General features: G+C 37.7%; 2 protein-coding genes across 4 annotated transcripts in view; one reads left to right on the plus strand and one right to left on the minus strand.

Annotated features, from left to right (window-relative positions):
• Positions 1-3,045, minus strand: part of LOC127415840 (5'-nucleotidase domain-containing protein 1-like) — an 83,122-nt gene extending 80,077 nt beyond the window's left edge. For both annotated transcript variants that reach the window (XM_051654830.1, XM_051654829.1), the window contains exons 1-6: positions 2,626-3,045; positions 2,056-2,147; positions 1,236-1,307; positions 911-1,020; positions 326-405; positions 128-209 (exon numbers count right to left, since the gene is read on the minus strand). In XM_051654830.1, coding sequence (XP_051510790.1) covers positions 128-209; positions 326-405; positions 911-1,020; positions 1,236-1,307; positions 2,056-2,147; positions 2,626-2,718 — 529 coding nt within the window. In that variant the 5' untranslated portion in view covers positions 2,719-3,045. The remainder of the gene's footprint in view (positions 1-127; positions 210-325; positions 406-910; positions 1,021-1,235; positions 1,308-2,055; positions 2,148-2,625) is intronic.
• Positions 3,046-4,531: 1,486 nt separating this feature from the next.
• Positions 4,532-18,292, plus strand: part of LOC127415827 (tyrosine-protein kinase SRK2-like) — a 36,931-nt gene continuing 23,170 nt past the window's right edge. For both annotated transcript variants that reach the window (XM_051654806.1, XM_051654807.1), the window contains exons 1-2: positions 4,532-5,088; positions 11,129-11,250. In XM_051654806.1, coding sequence (XP_051510766.1) covers positions 4,712-5,088; positions 11,129-11,250 — 499 coding nt within the window. In that variant the 5' untranslated portion in view covers positions 4,532-4,711. The remainder of the gene's footprint in view (positions 5,089-11,128; positions 11,251-18,292) is intronic.

Consider the following 18,292-nt stretch of genomic DNA (forward strand, 5'->3'; position numbering starts at 1 on the left):
ATTTTCATTATTATAAATCAGACTATGTTCTGCCAAACTCTATGGATGAGACCTCGGATTACACCGTATTAGAATTTAATTACATTGTACAACATACTGATTATAAACAAGGGTTTTCTCTACATACCCCGAAATGCAGATGTGTTGTAATTATGGTCAATGGCAGCAACAATGTCTTTCCAAAATTCAGATGTGATTTCAGCTCCTCGCTATGGTAAAAAACATACAAACAAACAAATAAACATATGTTTACTAGGTAAACCCTTCTGGCTAATACAGTGAAATAGAAATATAGCCTTTCAGAAAAGGTTTTAATTATTTTTACCTTATGCAACATGTCCACCACTCTCGCACAGAGAAGAGCACCAGGGAGGTCAAAATAGTTGTCATAAAAATAGTATTTTGCTGCAAAGTAAGAACAGCTATTTGAAAATAATGCTCTATTTCAAATGCAGAACTTGAATCTGAAATGTGTAATTTATGTGACACTAGCGTCACCAAATGGAACTGCAAAAATAATCACTGTTTTTAAACAGATTACAAAAAACACCCCCTGGCTCTCATTTGTCATACAGAGATATTCCTGCCCCAAAATTCAAACCATTGGTTGAGCCAAAGTTGCTGTGTCAGACTTGACGGGCCATTAAAACAAACTGTTTGATAGTGCTACAGAGCCACGGTGTTACACTTTTAGGTAAAATCTGCCTACAAATGGCTTACTTATAGTTGATTCTGGATATTAAGCTAGGGTACAAGACAGAACTTCAACACACACAAAAAATGACACACATCAGCTTTAAGTATAATTATATAGTAATATGTAATACATCATAAATATTAATTCTCTGATTCTATTAATTGTTAAAATTATCCTGTCATCTGAAAAGATTATAAAATCTTAAAAACTTACCAGATCGAGTGTATGAGGTATTAAGGCAATGAAAATGTTTCCATTCTCTTTTAGGACCATAATGCTTTGTTATGTCGTCAGGGCTTAGGGTTTTAGTGCCATGAGTTGCCCTACAAGTAAGTTTGTTTATAAACAGAATAACATCTTAGTATGACAGGTTAAAAGCAGCTTAGAGCATTTCCTTACATCCAATTGTCTTTTTCTAGAAAAAGAAACTATTAAAACTATTTTTTTACATTGTTTCACAAACACGCAATGTGTACAGATATTTCCAAAAATAAAATAAAAAATAAAAAAATTTAAAATTAAAAAATAATTGCCTTACCGCAAGACAGTACCATCATCTGCCAACTTGATCAGGTTCCCCTCCTCAAGGTCCACCACAAGACCTTTAAAACTAGTCACATGACAACATGCAACTGTGTTTGTGTACTATAGAGACAAACAGGCTCATACTCAGGTAAATAAAAACATATCACTTCGGAAATAAGCAGCCTAAATAGATGACATAATGATATGGGTATATTTTTACCCAATATTTATGTTTACTTTATATTTGTATAAGTGACAAGTACACCTGCTTGAAACAAGACTCAATTTATCAAAAGCCATGTTTTTGAGATTTTCATTTTAATTGCAATCTAAAAACTGGGAAAGAAAAATCATGACATTTCAGATCTTTGACAGATAGTCTGTGATATGTTTGAGATGTGCTACGAATCCTTATCCTGCTTAAGCATTAAGGACTTCTCATTTATCCAGAATCTTGATAGAATGCCATACCTCTGAGTTATGCCTTATAGTTATCAAGGTTGAGCAAGCCATGGATTTAATTGAAAATTAAGAGCAAACACCACCTTTTCTTTGGAGTCTTTGCTTTAGGGGTCCCTGGAAACCCTTTACTGCCATTGAGATCTATGCTATTCGTGATGTCTCGGATCACCTGCTTTGTATGGGCTTTTAATTCTCACATTAAATGCAATTTATGATTGCAATACACTTTCAATGATTACTAGTGTCAAAGTCAATTACTGATTGCCAAGGGTGTGAAATTAAAACTAACCAGTCATGAAGAGCCTAGTTTCATGCAGGTTCTTTCAATATTTTTAATAACCGTGCATGTGTGTTTTGCTGCAATAACTCACCAGAAATCCCAAGTAGCAGGTGTCAAATGAAGCAGCTCTTTGTCATAACCTTTATGTTCCACCAAATACCGTGCAAAACTCTCATAGATCAGCTGCACACAGAGAGATGGAGAAATAAATGCAAGCACTGGCAAGAGGTACATTCAAATGCGGATGGCCTTTAACCACACTGAAGCTTCCTCTCGCGCTACTATAGGTAGACTTTTCCTTGCTCTCCACAAACTAATCGACAGATGAATTTAACGCAAAGGCTGCTAGATTTACAGATAAAGGAGACACCTCTCTGACACGGCCTGTCAAACAGTCCTAGCTTTTATATTAGTGCATCATGCAAGCACACATTCACGCGACTGTTCCGATCAGGTCCAGTAATGGAAAGGAGATGGAACAGGTCAATACGCATTTGCGTGCGCGTGCATTTCTGATTTATTAAAACCTCCGCAACCAGAGACTTTAACATCAGTGCCAAATGTTACATGTTTGTTTTGTTGTGGAGGTGACAATGTTCGAAAGCCCTACTGATGTGTTTAAGGTCGTTTGTGAGATATGCACGATGCCGGTCCGACTCACCCTGGAGGTCTCCTTCAAATGGTACCGACAGAGAGTATGGTCCAGATCAAAGCCAATGACATCACACTCTGACAGCGAGAAGTACTCACTCATGGTATCGCCTCGATAGGAAAAGGAATATGTGAACAGTGGTGATTCCAGACTCGGAAATGGCTTGCGATGACAGCGATGACTCAAAGCTGTCGATGCAGCTCGCTCGGTAGCGGGAGCCTCCAATGTGTTTGTCGGTACTGCAGCACGTAGGGTAGCAGCGGCAACGCTGTCACAAAAGACTACAAATCGTGTTTCTAGGGAAACCACTAGACGGGAAGCAGATTATCTGCACTTAATGCGGCAATACTACAGTAGTGGTTTCAGATTCATTCATATGAACTACACGAATCTTATTATTATGCTTGCTTGTGTGAACTTGAAGAATATCTGAACATTCGCGCATTTCCGGGTGCTGTTACCGTAATAACGCAAAATGCGCATCCATTAATTTATTTATTTGTTATGCTTTGTTATCAACGAATAACACATTCAACGCATAATCGTATCGCGAATAAGAACAGGTCTCATATTCATTGTATTACCATAAATACGCATCCATGTATGACACCACTTCTAAATGACTGGACAGCCATTCATTTACATCTGTCTGAGTAAAGTTGTTTGTTTAACGTTTTATCTTATAATTAACAACTGTAAAATGAACCGAGTAGGTCTATCATAAAAGAATAAATTATATCTTTCTTTCAGGTGATTTTCCAGTCTTTGACAAAAATGTAATATTATCAATATCAAAAAGGAATATCATCAAAATGATGAAAAAAAAAAAAAAAAGAAAATCTAGAACAATCGCAAATTGAGCAGAAACTATATGTGATTAACGTGCATTTGTCTTTGGAATACCCAGCAAACACAGAACATTCACCTAAAGTTAGCATATGGTTCCTGTTTGGTCATTTTTATGGGAACCAATTCCAAACGTTCTAGGAATGTTCTCTTTAGGTTAGATTTTTAAAACCATACACTAACGTTCCCAGAACGTTGCAGGTAGGTTTTTTTCTGTAGCAAACTAAAGTGTCTCTAGCAAACCAATCCGCTGGCGGCCATCTTTGGAACGCTCCCGGGAGGCTATTTCCAGTCATGACAGTGCATCTCCTACCTACTTGAATGGGGGAACACCGAAATCTCAAAAACTGTTTGCTAAGCTTACGTTTAAACGACATATTTCAAATCAGCAGTAAAGTCAGACAACATTGGTATCATAAAGTGTGCATATTTACCTCAGATTACACTGAAAAACGCTGTTTAACGGCTTGCTTTGCTAATGCGCATGCGCTTTCTCGAGTTTGATTGACAGGAGATGTCTGTATCTTAAAGGTGATTGGCTCTATTACGTTTAAGGCGGGACTTCCTTTCTACACCCGTTGACCGTTGGGCGCTAGAGGTTCTTGGTTAGGCGTTCCAATTTCTCCCATTCATTATTATAGAAGTGGCCCGTCTCTGCTAAACAGTTTCTTGGCAAACCCACACATCAGTGGGCAAACCTGAAAATACAGAACGTTCTGATTATTTGTAGGTTCTATTTTTAAAATCATAAACTAACGTTCCCAGAACGTTGCTGGTAGGTTTTTATGGGGCAACTGAAAGAGAACTTATAGCCTACCACAATGCAAATCACTAGACAACTCAAATTAAAATTTTTAAAAGAGCATTTCTGATTCACTTTTGATATATTGTCATTGCAATAAGTCCCGCTTTCATGTTGTTTACCCTCTGTGAGTGAGCTTTATGAATTATAACACTGAAGTCTTTGGAGCGCACGGTGCTGACAGGTGTTGAGGAATATTGTGACCAGGAAATGAGAAAGGAAATTTGACCGCAAAAAGTAAATCGTAAGCTCTACTGTCGGCAGGACTGTGCTGTCTCGTTACACTGGACCAAGGGTTTCCCCAAGCTCACACAATGGACTTAACGCTCTCTGTCACAGTTAGACCAAAACTTGTTGGAATTAAATGAAACGTCTTTATGTGGATTGGATGAGTGAAGTGCGATTTATTGTTTCAGTTGAATTTATGTACACATCAATAACTTCACGATGGAAGATCTCAGAGAGAGGTTTCTACTGTGCTGTCAGAATACTATCTCGTGTTTCAGAGAGTCGGAGACTGACACACCACCTACCACCAAGAAAGGGGAGATTGTAGTGATTAAAAATTACGACACGGAGCCCCCAGCCACCAGGGTCTTGCCGCCGATACCTGGGGAGAAACCGGTCTCCGTTTACATTGCTCTGTTCGACTACGCGGCGCGCACGGAGAAAGATTTGAGTTTTCACGCAGGGGATACACTGGAGCCACTCAATAAAGGCGAAGATTGGTGGTACGCGAGAGGAATCACCGGGATTTCAGCGAACAAGAAGGGCTACATTCCTGCGAATTATGTTGTGCCCGTCGAAAGCCTAGATGCTGAACCGTGAGTTTCTGTGGCACACAAGCCGGGTTTCCATGGTCATGGAAAACCTGGGAATGTCAGGGAATTTAAAAATTAGGATTTCCAGGCCTAGAAATGTCATGTGAATATAGTCAATAGGCTACATTTTATTATTATTTATTTTATTTTATTGTAATTATTAAATTTGCTAGAAATTGCTCTTTGTGAGTACAAGCTCTCTCTCTCTCTCTCTCTCTCTCTCTCTCTCTCTCTCTCTCTCTCTCTCTCTCTCTCTCTCTTTCTCTCTAGACCAACAATCATTCATGCTATTATCTAATTAGCCAATCATGTGGCAGCAGTGCATAAAATCGTGCAGATACAGGTCAGGAGGTTCAGTTAATGTTCACATCAACCATCAGAATGGGGAGAAAATGTGATCTCAGTGATTTGGAGCATGGCATTATTTTTGGCGCCAGATGGGCTGGTTTGAGTATTTCTGTAACTGCTGATCTCCTGGTATTTTCACACAAAACAGTCTCTAGAATTTACTCCGAATGGTGCCAAAAACAAAAAAACGAACAGTGTGCGGCAGTTCTGCGGATGGAAACGCCTTGTTGATGAGAGAGGACAACAGAGATGTAAACGCACCTATTCATGACATGCCATTACATTTTATTGCATATGTCATAGCTTGTTCTGGAAGAGAGAGAGAGAGGTAAGAAAAACTGTGTAACAAACTTCACAGCAGAAGGGAAGGAGAACACAGGGAAGTGGGTCTTCCAGGCTCAGGTAAGACTTTTAATCGGCCACTTCTGTGCTTTTCAACTTCATCAGCTTCACAGGCACATAGTCACTTAAACACATCAGCTTCACAAATACAACAGAATGAACGCAACAGCTTCAGGAGCACCGTGGCCTTCCTTGTGCCAGACTCTCTCCCCCTCTCTGCTGGTGGCGTGGCTGCTTATATGCCGCTCTCCCCATGCTCACTGGAATTAGAAACAGGTGTTAAACATAATCTAGCTCGGATGCAAGCGCCCTTACCTCTTTCTCTCTCTCTCCGGACGGATGCTTGATCACGCCCCCCCGCTGCCTCAAACTGCATTACTGCATTAATTCAAAAGAACAGTACAGTAGTACAGGTTTAGTTAAAACACTTAACATGATTTTCTTACATTTCCCTTATGTTCAACACTATTTACTGCCAAAACAACAACACTAATCAAATGAGAACTGTGAGTGTTACATCGTCCGACCGGGGGGGCACATGGGGGGGCCAGGCTTCTGTCAGAGGGGGCCTTCCCGGGCCCTCACTCTAGAACCACCACTGCTGTAAATATGGGTCATTCCTACAATTCTTTGACATTTAAGTTCCCATTACATGTGTGTGTGGTATTTATATTGTTTAATTTCACCAGATTACAATTTTGATAGGCTTGTTAAAAAGAATAAAGACTTTTTATAATGTTACACACTTCTGTGGGCTTAAAAGTTACATTTTAAATAATTGAAATCCTTTTCATTTTCTCATGTCCCAAAAACTGCACATCAAACATCTTTGACAAAAATACATGCTAAATCATTGGATATCTATTTTCCCCACACATACAGAGTTTAGTGTTCATTCTCTCACTAACAAGTATTAATTTGTGGTAAATTAGTAATTTTAACACTGATAGTGGAGGTTTTTTGTGTGTCCCTTGATTTATTGCGCACCCTGTTATGTCATGATACCATGACATTTAGTTGAAGATATATGTTAGGAAATGACATCACACACACTGGAGGTGTACATCACCCACTCTGTAAAATTACTTTGAGTTATTTGAAGTTTATAGCTCTATTGTTTTATTTATGTTTTCCTTTATTTTGCGGTTTTAGTGATATGTGGTCAAGTACAAAATGTCCATTCTATTATGGGAAGATATATGGGATATTCATATAATTTTATATATACAGTATTTATGCTAACAGAAATAAAATCATAAATATTAGTTTACAAATATGTTTCCTAGATATCAATCACAGACCATGTAGTGGCTTATTTATCCACTGAATGTCCACCCTGTTATTGTCCACCCTGATTCTGCCTATTTAACTGCATGGACATCTGAATTTTTAAGTCATTTAGCTTGACCAGTATGACTAATACAATCTTTAATATGTCCCTTTAATGATGAAACATGAAGAAACTTGTAAAAGTATGTTTTTTTTTTTTTTTTAAGTTTCAAAGCCGGAATGTCACCAAATTGTAGGAATGACCCATTTACCATATGTACAGAGTTGCAGTTCTGCCGCTTCCTATACATAGATTACACAGTCTACAGTAACAGTAAATTACAATCTATAGTAACAGACAACACCCCAACCCCCATCTCCTGTCTTCCAACATCCTATTTTTTTCTAATCATACTGTAGTCTGCCTATACCAGAGTCCATGGAACATCACATCAGACAGAGATTAAAATAATTCATGAACCTCTTTATATCATATCTTGCATTGCACACCTGTTAAAACTATTATCAGGGTACATCGGGATTAAAGGCACCTCTTAAAGAAATTTGGCTTTTTTCTGGTCACAAAATGTATCAAGGTCACAAAAAAATATTTATTTTTATTGAAAATAGATGGAGCAACATAATTTTTGTGAAAACTAATAATAATGGAAGGCTGTTTCAGTTAAAATTCAGTTTTTAAAAAAAGGTGGCGAGGGAGCCTTTTACCCCACACTTGGGGTAAAAGGCTCCCTCGCTTGGGGTAAAAGGCTCCTAGGGGGTTTAAAGTGATATTGTATAGATACCGGGTCAATAGTTATAAGGCAAAATATGTCAACTAATGCAAATAAATAATGTAACGGGGGTTAAAATGTAAAAGGAGGCGGGAACTGGCTGAACATTTAAAGTAATATTTAATGTAAAATTAAAACATAAAGACACAAAACACAAATGCACACAAGGCAGCTGCGTGTGGCTCTCTCTCTCGAACTGCTGCATCCAGCTGCTTTTATCCCTCTCCTCGGCTGGTTAGCCCGATTGGGGGCTGGGTGTGCGTAGTCACAGCCCGGCCCCGCCCTCCTCCTCGTCACAAACACATTTGGCATTTTATTACATCTCAAGTATTCTATAAACAAACTAATATCTATTATGTTTGGATGAGTCAATGTGAGCCCACTTTGAATGTTTTTCATAATAAATCTATTCGCCCCACTTAAAGCTGCATTATGTAACTTTTGGCCCTCTAGCGGTTAAAAAATTAAACTGCATGTGTCTTGCGGAAGAACATTGTTTTGGTAATAGCATAAGTTGTGCTTTAGCTCTGCTCCTCTGCGTGGATGAGTTTGGTTCAAGGCACTGGTGTATGCTGAATACAGGGCATCTTATCAGAGCGAATGGACAAATAAATAACGAAAGAAAGGAAAAGATGGATATCCAAAAACGTCATCTGAGCAGATAAGTTCCATATTAGTAACTAATTTATAGATTGTCGTTGTTACCAACCAGTGGTCAACATAATTTCAAGACTCACATGTCCTTGGCAAGCCTAGGACTAAAGGATTTATTTTTATATATGATTGTCGTTATAAAGAAAAATACACACGTGTGCTAGCAAGTGAAAAGTTCTGCACTGATTACAGTATAATTATTGTATTTCACTACACACACACAGATGTAAACTATACATAAACCATATCAATAAAATATCTTACCTGTTGAGTAATAAAAAAGCCATCTCTGGGTCGCTTTTAAATCCTTTCAGATCTCTGAGTTGTCGCCACCTCTGGAAAGCCAAGCCGATGTTGATTCGGGTTTTATTACAAACTCTGCCGCTTTCCCTTTTTGCTTGTAGACTCTGCTCTGTTTGGGGTTTCTTTGTTTTTACGACTGGTGATTCCCCGAAGTTTTGCCGTTTTGAATGAAAACATTTTCTCGTTCGTTTTGACAACAAACTTTCAGGTTTGCGCTACTCCCACACCATACACACGCTACAGTAACCAGAGCTTATTTTCTCTGTGTATGGATATGATGTCAACACGCACGGGCGAATGACGTATGTATGCAATTTCCCGCGAAATCCATCCTGACAGCTCTAAAATATAAATCATTATTATAGGTTTATCAAAGTGTATTTGGGTAAAGTAAAGACTTAGTTTGGAAGATGGATTTTTGTTGCACTCTCTCATTAATAATATTTTTTTTTTTACAAAAAAAAAGTTACATAGTGTAGCTTTAAGAAAAACAATGTGTTTAATAGGGGTCTTTTACCCCAAATACTATCCGTTCACTTATAGGACAGTTGTTGAAAAATGTTTGATTTAATGACCTTAAACAAAACAGAAAATTACATTAGCTACATAAATTTGCAACATTTAAAAAAATAAAATAAAATAAAAATAGATCAAATTGCCTCAAAATCAACCTATAAACATCACACGCAAAGATCTCATGGATCAGGAAAATGTTGCAGTGTAGTGACAAACAGGTGTTTAGGAAAGTGTTCTGGTAGTTTTTGTTGCCATTTAGTGTTTTGGGAGAAAATAAAATCAATAAAGCCTTTTACCCCGTGGAGCCTTTAGATCCATTGTACCCTATAAATTTGATTCTTGATAAAAACTTGATTCAGATTTTGAGTTTCTCTAAGACTACAGAGGTGACTTCAGCAGAACAGGTACAGCATGTGTCAGTGTCTTTACAGTTGCTGAATGAACTCCATATGTATACCTGATTTCCAAACAGATGATAAGCAGGTACGCAGTGGCTCTAAATTTCGTTCATCAGAGTCTATACTGAATATTTTCAAAAACGTGTGAGAGAATTACATTATTAAACAAAGTCATTGGCTTCGGGGCTGAATGTGTTTATGTTTTAGATGTTGTTGACAAAGTTGCTCTGGAATGTTTTATTACGTGCACAGACAGAAACAGTGGGCTGGCCTTCAAGGTTAAAGGAGATGTTGTAATGAGATATTCAGCAAGAGGGATAGCATGGGGATTGCTGGAGGAAGCTGGTAACACAGTGTCCCTGCACTGTCTGTTGTTTCTTAAAGGGAAACTGGTTAATGTTCAGTGGCTGACCAGGAGGAATTCAGAGTCTGTTAATGATTGGGCACTATGGGTGTCAATAAAATCAGATTCATAGTGCTTACAACCAGCACACTGCTAATTAATGATGGTAATACAAATAAATTCTAAAAAAAAAAAAAAAAAAAAGACTAGCTAAATGTGTTATGGAGAATTTAGAAGGAATGTGAGAGGGTCTGAGCCTATGGCAGGCCCAGTCACTCACTTGATTAGAACAAAACAGATTAGATCAGCAATGTCACTGATGTCATGACACACTTGAGAGCTGCGTGTTTTGTATGTCATTTTGGTGCTCTGAATAGTTTCTGATGGATGGAGGCAACAACTTTCCAGTTTTTCCAGCTCAGTCACTTCATTAGGTGTCTGAGTGTGGATTTTCATGTTTCCATTTGACTGGTGCATGCTTTTAAGGCCTTACACAGTTTATTGTGCTACTAATGTTTGATATCATGGTCAGTGGAAGAAATATTTTACTTTATGTCAGGAAACACTATAAAGCACACAAATGTAATACAATTCCTTAAAATCATACATTTCAATAATAAACTGCATAGGCCCAATATTATGCTAAATTATTAACAACACATAGGCTGAATTGGAAAATTTATAAATTGTGTAAATACATAAACAGCAGCGGAAATGGGATTTACTAGGCCAACACATGGAATAAAAGCTGTGCAAATTTTTTTTTTTTATTGGTATTAGCCATATTACCATGTGACAGGTGAATTTAAGCCACAACACCGTAGAGTTTGATTGGACACATGGCCTTTGATGTCATAACAAAAGATTGTTGGAAATATTTTCTCCCTTTTAAAAGTTGAGAAGCCTAATTATTTTGCTTTTCTTCCATCCTAACCACACTTTGATCAATAAAAATCTTCAAAAGAAAGAGTGACATTCAATATGTTATCTCAAATGTTGACTGATTTCTAGATCAAGAATTATTCAAATAATGTGTCAGCATCATTTTTTTTTTTTTTGTTGTTGCTCTTCCACTGCAGATGGTATTTTCCAGAAACAAAGCGCTTGGATGCTGAGAAGATGCTGCTGTCTGATGAGAACCAGAATGGAGCTTTTCTCATTAGAAACTGTGAAAGCCAGACAGGGGAGCTCTCACTTTCAGGTACCTTAACCTGTGCCCCTTCAAGAAACAGGTCACTGTCATTATTTACTCACCTTAATGCTCTCATGCTCCAAAAACAACAAACAAAACCACCACAAAAAACACATTAAAGAAAATCTCATGAAATGTAAAGAATCATGGCCTATATTCCAAGTCTTCTGAAGCTATATGATCACCTTGTATGATGAAGAGATTGAAATATAACTTGTTATTCATTCTCAAATCAAATAATTGACCTGCTCCAGTTTGCAGTGGCCAAATATTCGATTCGATTAATTTAAGTCAAGTCATTTTTATTTCACAACACACATCATTTCAAAGCAGCTTTACAGGAAATCATGCATTAACAAAAACAAAAAATGAAACTGTAATATCTATAAAGTCTTAGAGTGATCATTGTGTAGTTAGATTAAAATTATTATAAATTGTGTATAGAAATTAAATAATTAAACAATAATTGTATTTAGAACCCCTGTGAGCAAGCTGAAGGCGACTGTGGCAAGGAACACAAAACTCCATAAGATGTTGATTAATGGAGAAAAATAACCTTGGGAGAAACCAGGCTCACTATGGGGGCCAGTTCCCTTCTGGTTAAACAACATGAATATAATGCCAGTATTAGTTATTTGTGTGCAGTGCAAGTTATGGTTTTAAATTTGTAAATTAAGTAAGCGTTAAGGTCCAGTGTTTTTAAAAAAGAAAAAAGAAAAGTTTTTTTTTTAACTTTAAGATTAATGACTAATGTCTTTGAAGTCCATCCTGGATTAACTGCAGAAGTTCACATAGATGCATTGCCTTTGTTAGTTGGCTGATGAAGGCTTTTGTTGGCAATTAAATTATAGTATATGTATTCCATTTCAAGAGTGTAATCCATCAATAGACAAAGTTGATGCAGGCAGATATTAACGAGGTGCATCGCAGTTCAACCTGCAGGTAATTTCGGTGAGGTTCGGTGGGGTCCATCCTAGGTCCAAGGTTCAGGCAGTGGCATATGAAGTATCCTATGTCTTACAGTTGGAGTTGGCATCAGTTCATCCTCTGAAGTCAAAAGACTGAAGTGATGTCTGGCTGGCACCGGCCGTAGTTTGTCGTCATCTCTCAGCGACACATAGCAGTGAAGTCCGACACCAAGCAGGAACTGAGCTGGATATGGCCGGCTCTGGTAACCTCGGGATATGAATCCAGAGGTTGAAACATGGAAACAAATAGAATAATAGTAGTGAAGATGCCATTCAATTTTATGCAGAATTCATGATGGATGTTTCTAGTTCTGGCAGACCTATCTAAAGCAGCCTAATTGTGAGTTGAAGGATAAATTAGGTGTTTGCCAGGATAAATTTTTGAGTCTTTAGTCTAGACTTAAAATGAGTGAGTGTGTCTGCGTCCCGAACAGTGTTAGGGAGACTATTACATAGTTTAGGAGCCAAGTATTTGTGGATTTAGATGTTCTTGGAATTATTAACAAGCCAGAATTTTGTGATCGTCATGAACGTGACAGAATATAGCGTGTCAGAAGGTCACTTAAGTACTGTGGAGCTAGACCATTAAAAGCTTTGTATGTAGTTAGCAGAATTTTAAAATTAATATGAAATTTAACAGGTAGCCAATGTAACGACAATAAAATGGGGCTAATATGATCATATTTCTTGGTTCTAGTCTATACTCTGGCAACTGCATTTTTAACCAATTGAAGTTTATCTATTGAACTTGCTGGACATCCTCCCAGTAATGCATTACAATAATCTAGTCTTGAGGTCATTAACAAATGAATTAGTTTTTGGGCATCAGCAACAGAGAGCATGTGTCATAATTTAGCAATATTTCTCTGGTGGAAGAATGCTGTTCTACAAACATTGGAAATTTGATTTTCAAAGGACGGATTGGTATCAAATATAACACCTAAGTTCTTTGCTGTTGAAGACGACGTAAAAGTACATCCATCGAGTGTCAAATTATATATTAGCTGCTTATTTTTAGAGGTTTTTGGTCCAATCATTAGTACCTCTATTTTGTCAGAATTGAGTAGAAGGAAATTTCTGGCTTCCAATCTTTGATTTCATTGATACACTTTGCTAATTTGGAGAATTGTGAATTTTCTATGGGTTGAGAAGAAATTTAAAGTTGGGTATCGTCGGCATAACAGTGGAAACTTATTCCATGATTCCTGATAATATCTCCCAGGGGAAGCATGTATAAGGAGAAAAGCAGAGGTCCTAAAACTGATCCCTGTGGCACTCCATACTTAATTTTTGTTTGATTTGACAATTCCTCGTTTACACATACAAAGTGGTAGCGGTCTGCTAAATAGGACCTAAACCACGCTAATGCAAGTCCACTAATGCCAACAGAATTCTCCAGCCTGTTCAAGAGAATGTCGTGATCTATCGTGTCAAAGGCAACACTAAGATTTAAAAGCACTAGAACAGAAATGCAGCCGCGATCAGATGATAAGAGCAAGTCATTTGTAACTCTGATAAGTGCAGTCTCTGTACTGTGATGGGGCCTAAATCCTGACTGAAATTCTTCATATATTCTATTTCAATGTAGAAATGAACATAGTTGGGAGGACACTACCTTTCTAGTATTTTCGACATAAATGGTAGATTTGAAATCAGTCTGTAATTAGCCAATTCTCTAGGATCAAGCTGTAGCTTCTTAATAAGTGGTTTGATAACTGCCATTTTAAAGTTTCTTGGGACATGTCCTAATGATAGCATAGAGTTAATACTATTAAGAAGAGGATCTGAGATTACTGGGAATACCTCTTTTAAGAGCTTAGTTGGTATTGGATCTAACATACATATTGTGGCTTTTGATGTTTTGATAAATTTTGTTAGCTCTTCATGACCTATGATAGTGAAGGATTGAAGCTGCTCGTGAGCAAAATTATGAGACACTGTTTTCTGAGGTGCTGTGACAGTTGATTGCATAGTTCCAATTTTATTTCTGATTATTTCAGTTTTATCAGTAAAGAAATTAATGAAGTCATTACTATTGTGCTGCAACGGAATATCTGGTTCAGTTGATGCTTTATTCCTGACCAATTTAGCCACAATACTGAATAAACACCTAGGATTGTTGTGCTTGTTTTCTATGAGTTTGCTAAAATATGCTGACCTGGCAGCTTTTAGTGCCTGTCTGAATCTACAGACACTATCCTTCCAGGCACAGCAAAATACCTCTAATTTCGTATTCTTCCACTTGCGCTCCATTTTCCGAGCTGCTCTCTTGAGAGCATGAGTGTGATCATTGTACCATGGTGCGAGGCTTTGTTCTTTAATTTTCTTTAATCGATGGGGGTCGATACTATCAAGAGTGCTAGAGAAGACTGTATTTATACTTTGTTATTACATCAAGTTCTTCTAGACTTTTTGGCTTACTGACTATGTGAGACAATTCTGGAATATTAATAGTGAAGCTATCTTTAGTGGTTGAAAGAATAGTTCTACCTGAACGATAGCGTGGTGCAGATTGAGTGACATTAGTTGATCGCAACAAACAAGAGATGAGGTAATGATCTGAGATGTCATCGCTCTGTGGTAGAATTGCTATAGTATCAACATCAGCTCCATATGACAGAATTAAATGTAGCGTATGATTATGGTAATGAGTGGGTCCTGTCAAATTTTGTCTGACTCCAAGAGAGTTGAGAATATCGATAAATGCTAATCCCAATGTGTCATTTTCATGATCTATGTGAATGTTGAAATCACCAACAATTAAAGCTCTATCTGCATTAACTACTAGATCTGATAGAAAATGTGCAAATTCACCAAGGAAACCTGTGTAAGGCCCAGGTGATCTATATAATGTAGCAAGAGCAAAAGACAACAGAGATTTATTATTTATATCCGACAGTGTCATATTAAGCATTATTAGTTCAAAAGACTTAAACTTATATCCTGTCCTCTGAGTAACACCAAAAACTTCACTGTAAAGTGTAGCAACACATCCTCCTCAACCCTTCAGACGGAGCTCATGTTTATAACAATAACCTGGGGGAGTTGATTCATTTAAACTAATATATTCATCTGGTTTAAGCCAGGTTTCAGTCAAACAGAGCGCATCCAAACTATGATCTGTAATAATTTCATTTACAATTAGTGTTTTGGTAGAAAGAGATCTAATAGCCCTACCTTTATATGATGTTTATCTGATTTTTTGTTTTGTTTTTTCAAGTTTGACCTTAAAACATTTTTTTCTAAATGATTTAGTGAGAGTTTTGTGTTTGGTAGTTCGGGGAACATGTGATATCTAGGTGATACAGTCTCTATGTGTTGTAGTTTATGTGACCTGTGTGATGTCTCAAGGCAGCTAGCAGAAGTTCGGATGAACCAGTTTTTCTGCTTCCTGACCTTGGCCCCAGTTAGTCAAATACTATCATTATTAAGACTATGAGCCAAATTACTAGAGATGAGAGTGGCTGGAGGGATGGAGTCCGTCTCTCTTTAACAGGTCATGTCTATCCCCAAAACTCTTCCAATTATCTATGAATCCTATGCTATTCTCCAGACACCACTCAGACATCCAGCCATTCAGTGACACTAATCTACTATAAACCTCATCACCACGACAAGGAGGAAGGGGGCCAGAGCATATTACAGTGTCTGACATCATTTTTGCAAGTTCACACACCTCTTTAACATTATCTCTAGTGATCTCCGACTGCCGAAGCCGGACATCATTAGTACTGACATGATTAACAATTTTAGAAAATCTACATTTAGCATTAGCCAGCACTTGTAAATTTGATCTGATGTCAGATGCCCTAGCCCCCGAAATGCATTTAACAATGTTGGCTGGAGTCTCTATTTCCACGTTCCTTACAATAGAATAACCAATTATTAGGGCTCTTTCAACATGATTCTCAGTGGGTGCATCACTGAGTGGGGAGAACTGATTGGAAACTCTAACAGGAATGGGAGAGTGGTGTCGCTTTGCTGAGCAAGTACCCAAATGCCCTGCTGCAGGGGCTCTACAGCCGGAACCAAAGTGTGTGTGTTGCTTGCTGTACTACCCACATCTGAAACAGTATCTACTGGCTTCTCTTTCTTATTGACCTCCACTAGCATTCGAATGCGTGTCTCTAACTCATTAACCTTCTCCGTTAATCTGACTAATTCCTTATATTTATCACAGGTGAATCCCTCACTGCTGACGAAAGAAGCTATAGTAAACATGTGGCATGCAATGCAGGAAGAAATAACATGAGCGGATGCCATGACTTATCGCAGTTGTTTGTTTTTGTTGTTGTTGTGGTTGTTCTTGAGTGCCGAGGGTTTGAGATCGATGTGGTTCCTAATCGGCAGATGTTTGAGATTGATGCAATAATCTGTGTAAAACACAGTGGAGAAAACGAATGCACGCAGTCGAGACACGAGATGTAGACAAGCAGAAAAAAGCGAAAAAAGAAAGAAAAAAATGAGAGAAACTGGTGCGCACGGTAAAATACACACAGTTGAAACACTAGAAAAGTGGAAAAACCTGAAGCATGCGGTAAAATGGCAAAGGATAAAATGATGAACGTATAAGAATAAGCAATGCTAAGCAGGCTAGCAAGCTACAAACACTCATGCAGCGTGCCATCAGCAACAGGAACAGGAAGTCAACAGGAACAGGAACAGGAATTTACCTTAATATTTACCTTAAGGTAAATATTTTTCAAAAGGTTTCTGTAGTGTTCCATGGAAGAAAGAAAGTCATACTGGTTTAGAGCAAATAATGAGTAAATTACATCATTTTTGGGTGAACTATCCCTTAAATTCTGGCAATCGGTTATTTTCTCAATAACAATTGCTACCTGTTCAGCTGTGAAACTCTAAAGGCATGTATGGCTCTCAAATCAGAAGTAGTTGGGAAGTTAGGAAAGATTCAGGCATAGTTTGACTTACATCACTAGTAGTGACTTTGCAGAATGGTGTCTTTGCAAACACCATGAAAGGCAAGTGTATACAGCACAGTTTTGGGTTGCTCAAAAACTTAGAGAACTGGTTGGTTATGGCCACATGATCTGTTATGTCCCACAGGTTTGCATGAATCACCATGTCTTTGGTAATACTATAGTGATCATCTTTTGTCAAAGGTATAACCCCCCCCCCGCGCTGAGTAGATATGAAAAACATAAAGATCCGAATTTATCTTATTTGGGCAAGTACATCCAACAATAGCCAGAACAGCATTTTTAAAGCTGAAGTGTGTAACTTTTTAAAATAAAAAAGTTAAAATAATTTCTTCTGTCCCGGCATAATATGCAGACATCTATAAGTAAGCCCATCGTGGGTTAATTTTCTCAAAAACTGGAAACATGGTGTCTCTTTGTTGCAATAAAAATCTTCTGTCTGTTTTGAGCAACCCATCCAGCCTGACACAACAACATTGATTCAACCAATGGCGTAAATTGTGGGTGGGATTACTTGTTTGTTTGATCAACGTAAGATGGAGGGGCATATTCGGAAGGCTTTTTAAAAACAATATTTATTTTTGTAATTCCGTTCATAGGGGCTGGTGGTGCAGAAATTACACACTTCAGCTTTAAATAATAGCACATTTAACCCTTGTGTGGTATTGGGGTAAAAAAATGAACTTTGCTTCTTTAATAAACATGCATCTCAGTGGCATGAGATTTTGTGACTTTGCTGACATTACATATCTATGCACACACAAAACTGGGATCTGTTGGTGTGGTGGTGTGAAAAAAAAAGTTTGGGGTCAAATTTGTCCCCACATTGGAAATGAATGGGAAAGAGTTTTTTTTAAAATTTTTTTATTTGTCAAATAAAATCAATAAATCCACCACAATGCAGAACACACAGAAATAAAGGGGTTTTACTATAACACATCCACATTGCGGAACACGTGCTCACACACACATAAACACACAGGAATGAATAGGTGAGACTGCAACAGCATTTTTTATAGAATTTTTTATAGAACATTACACATCCACAATGAACACACACACACACACACACACACACACACACACACTGAAACACAGAGAGAGAGAGAGATGAAAGGATAAGACCATTACACACCCACAATG

This window comes from Myxocyprinus asiaticus, chromosome 25, assembly GCF_019703515.2.
Source record: "Myxocyprinus asiaticus isolate MX2 ecotype Aquarium Trade chromosome 25, UBuf_Myxa_2, whole genome shotgun sequence".
Lineage (NCBI taxonomy): Eukaryota > Metazoa > Chordata > Actinopteri > Cypriniformes > Catostomidae > Myxocyprinus > Myxocyprinus asiaticus.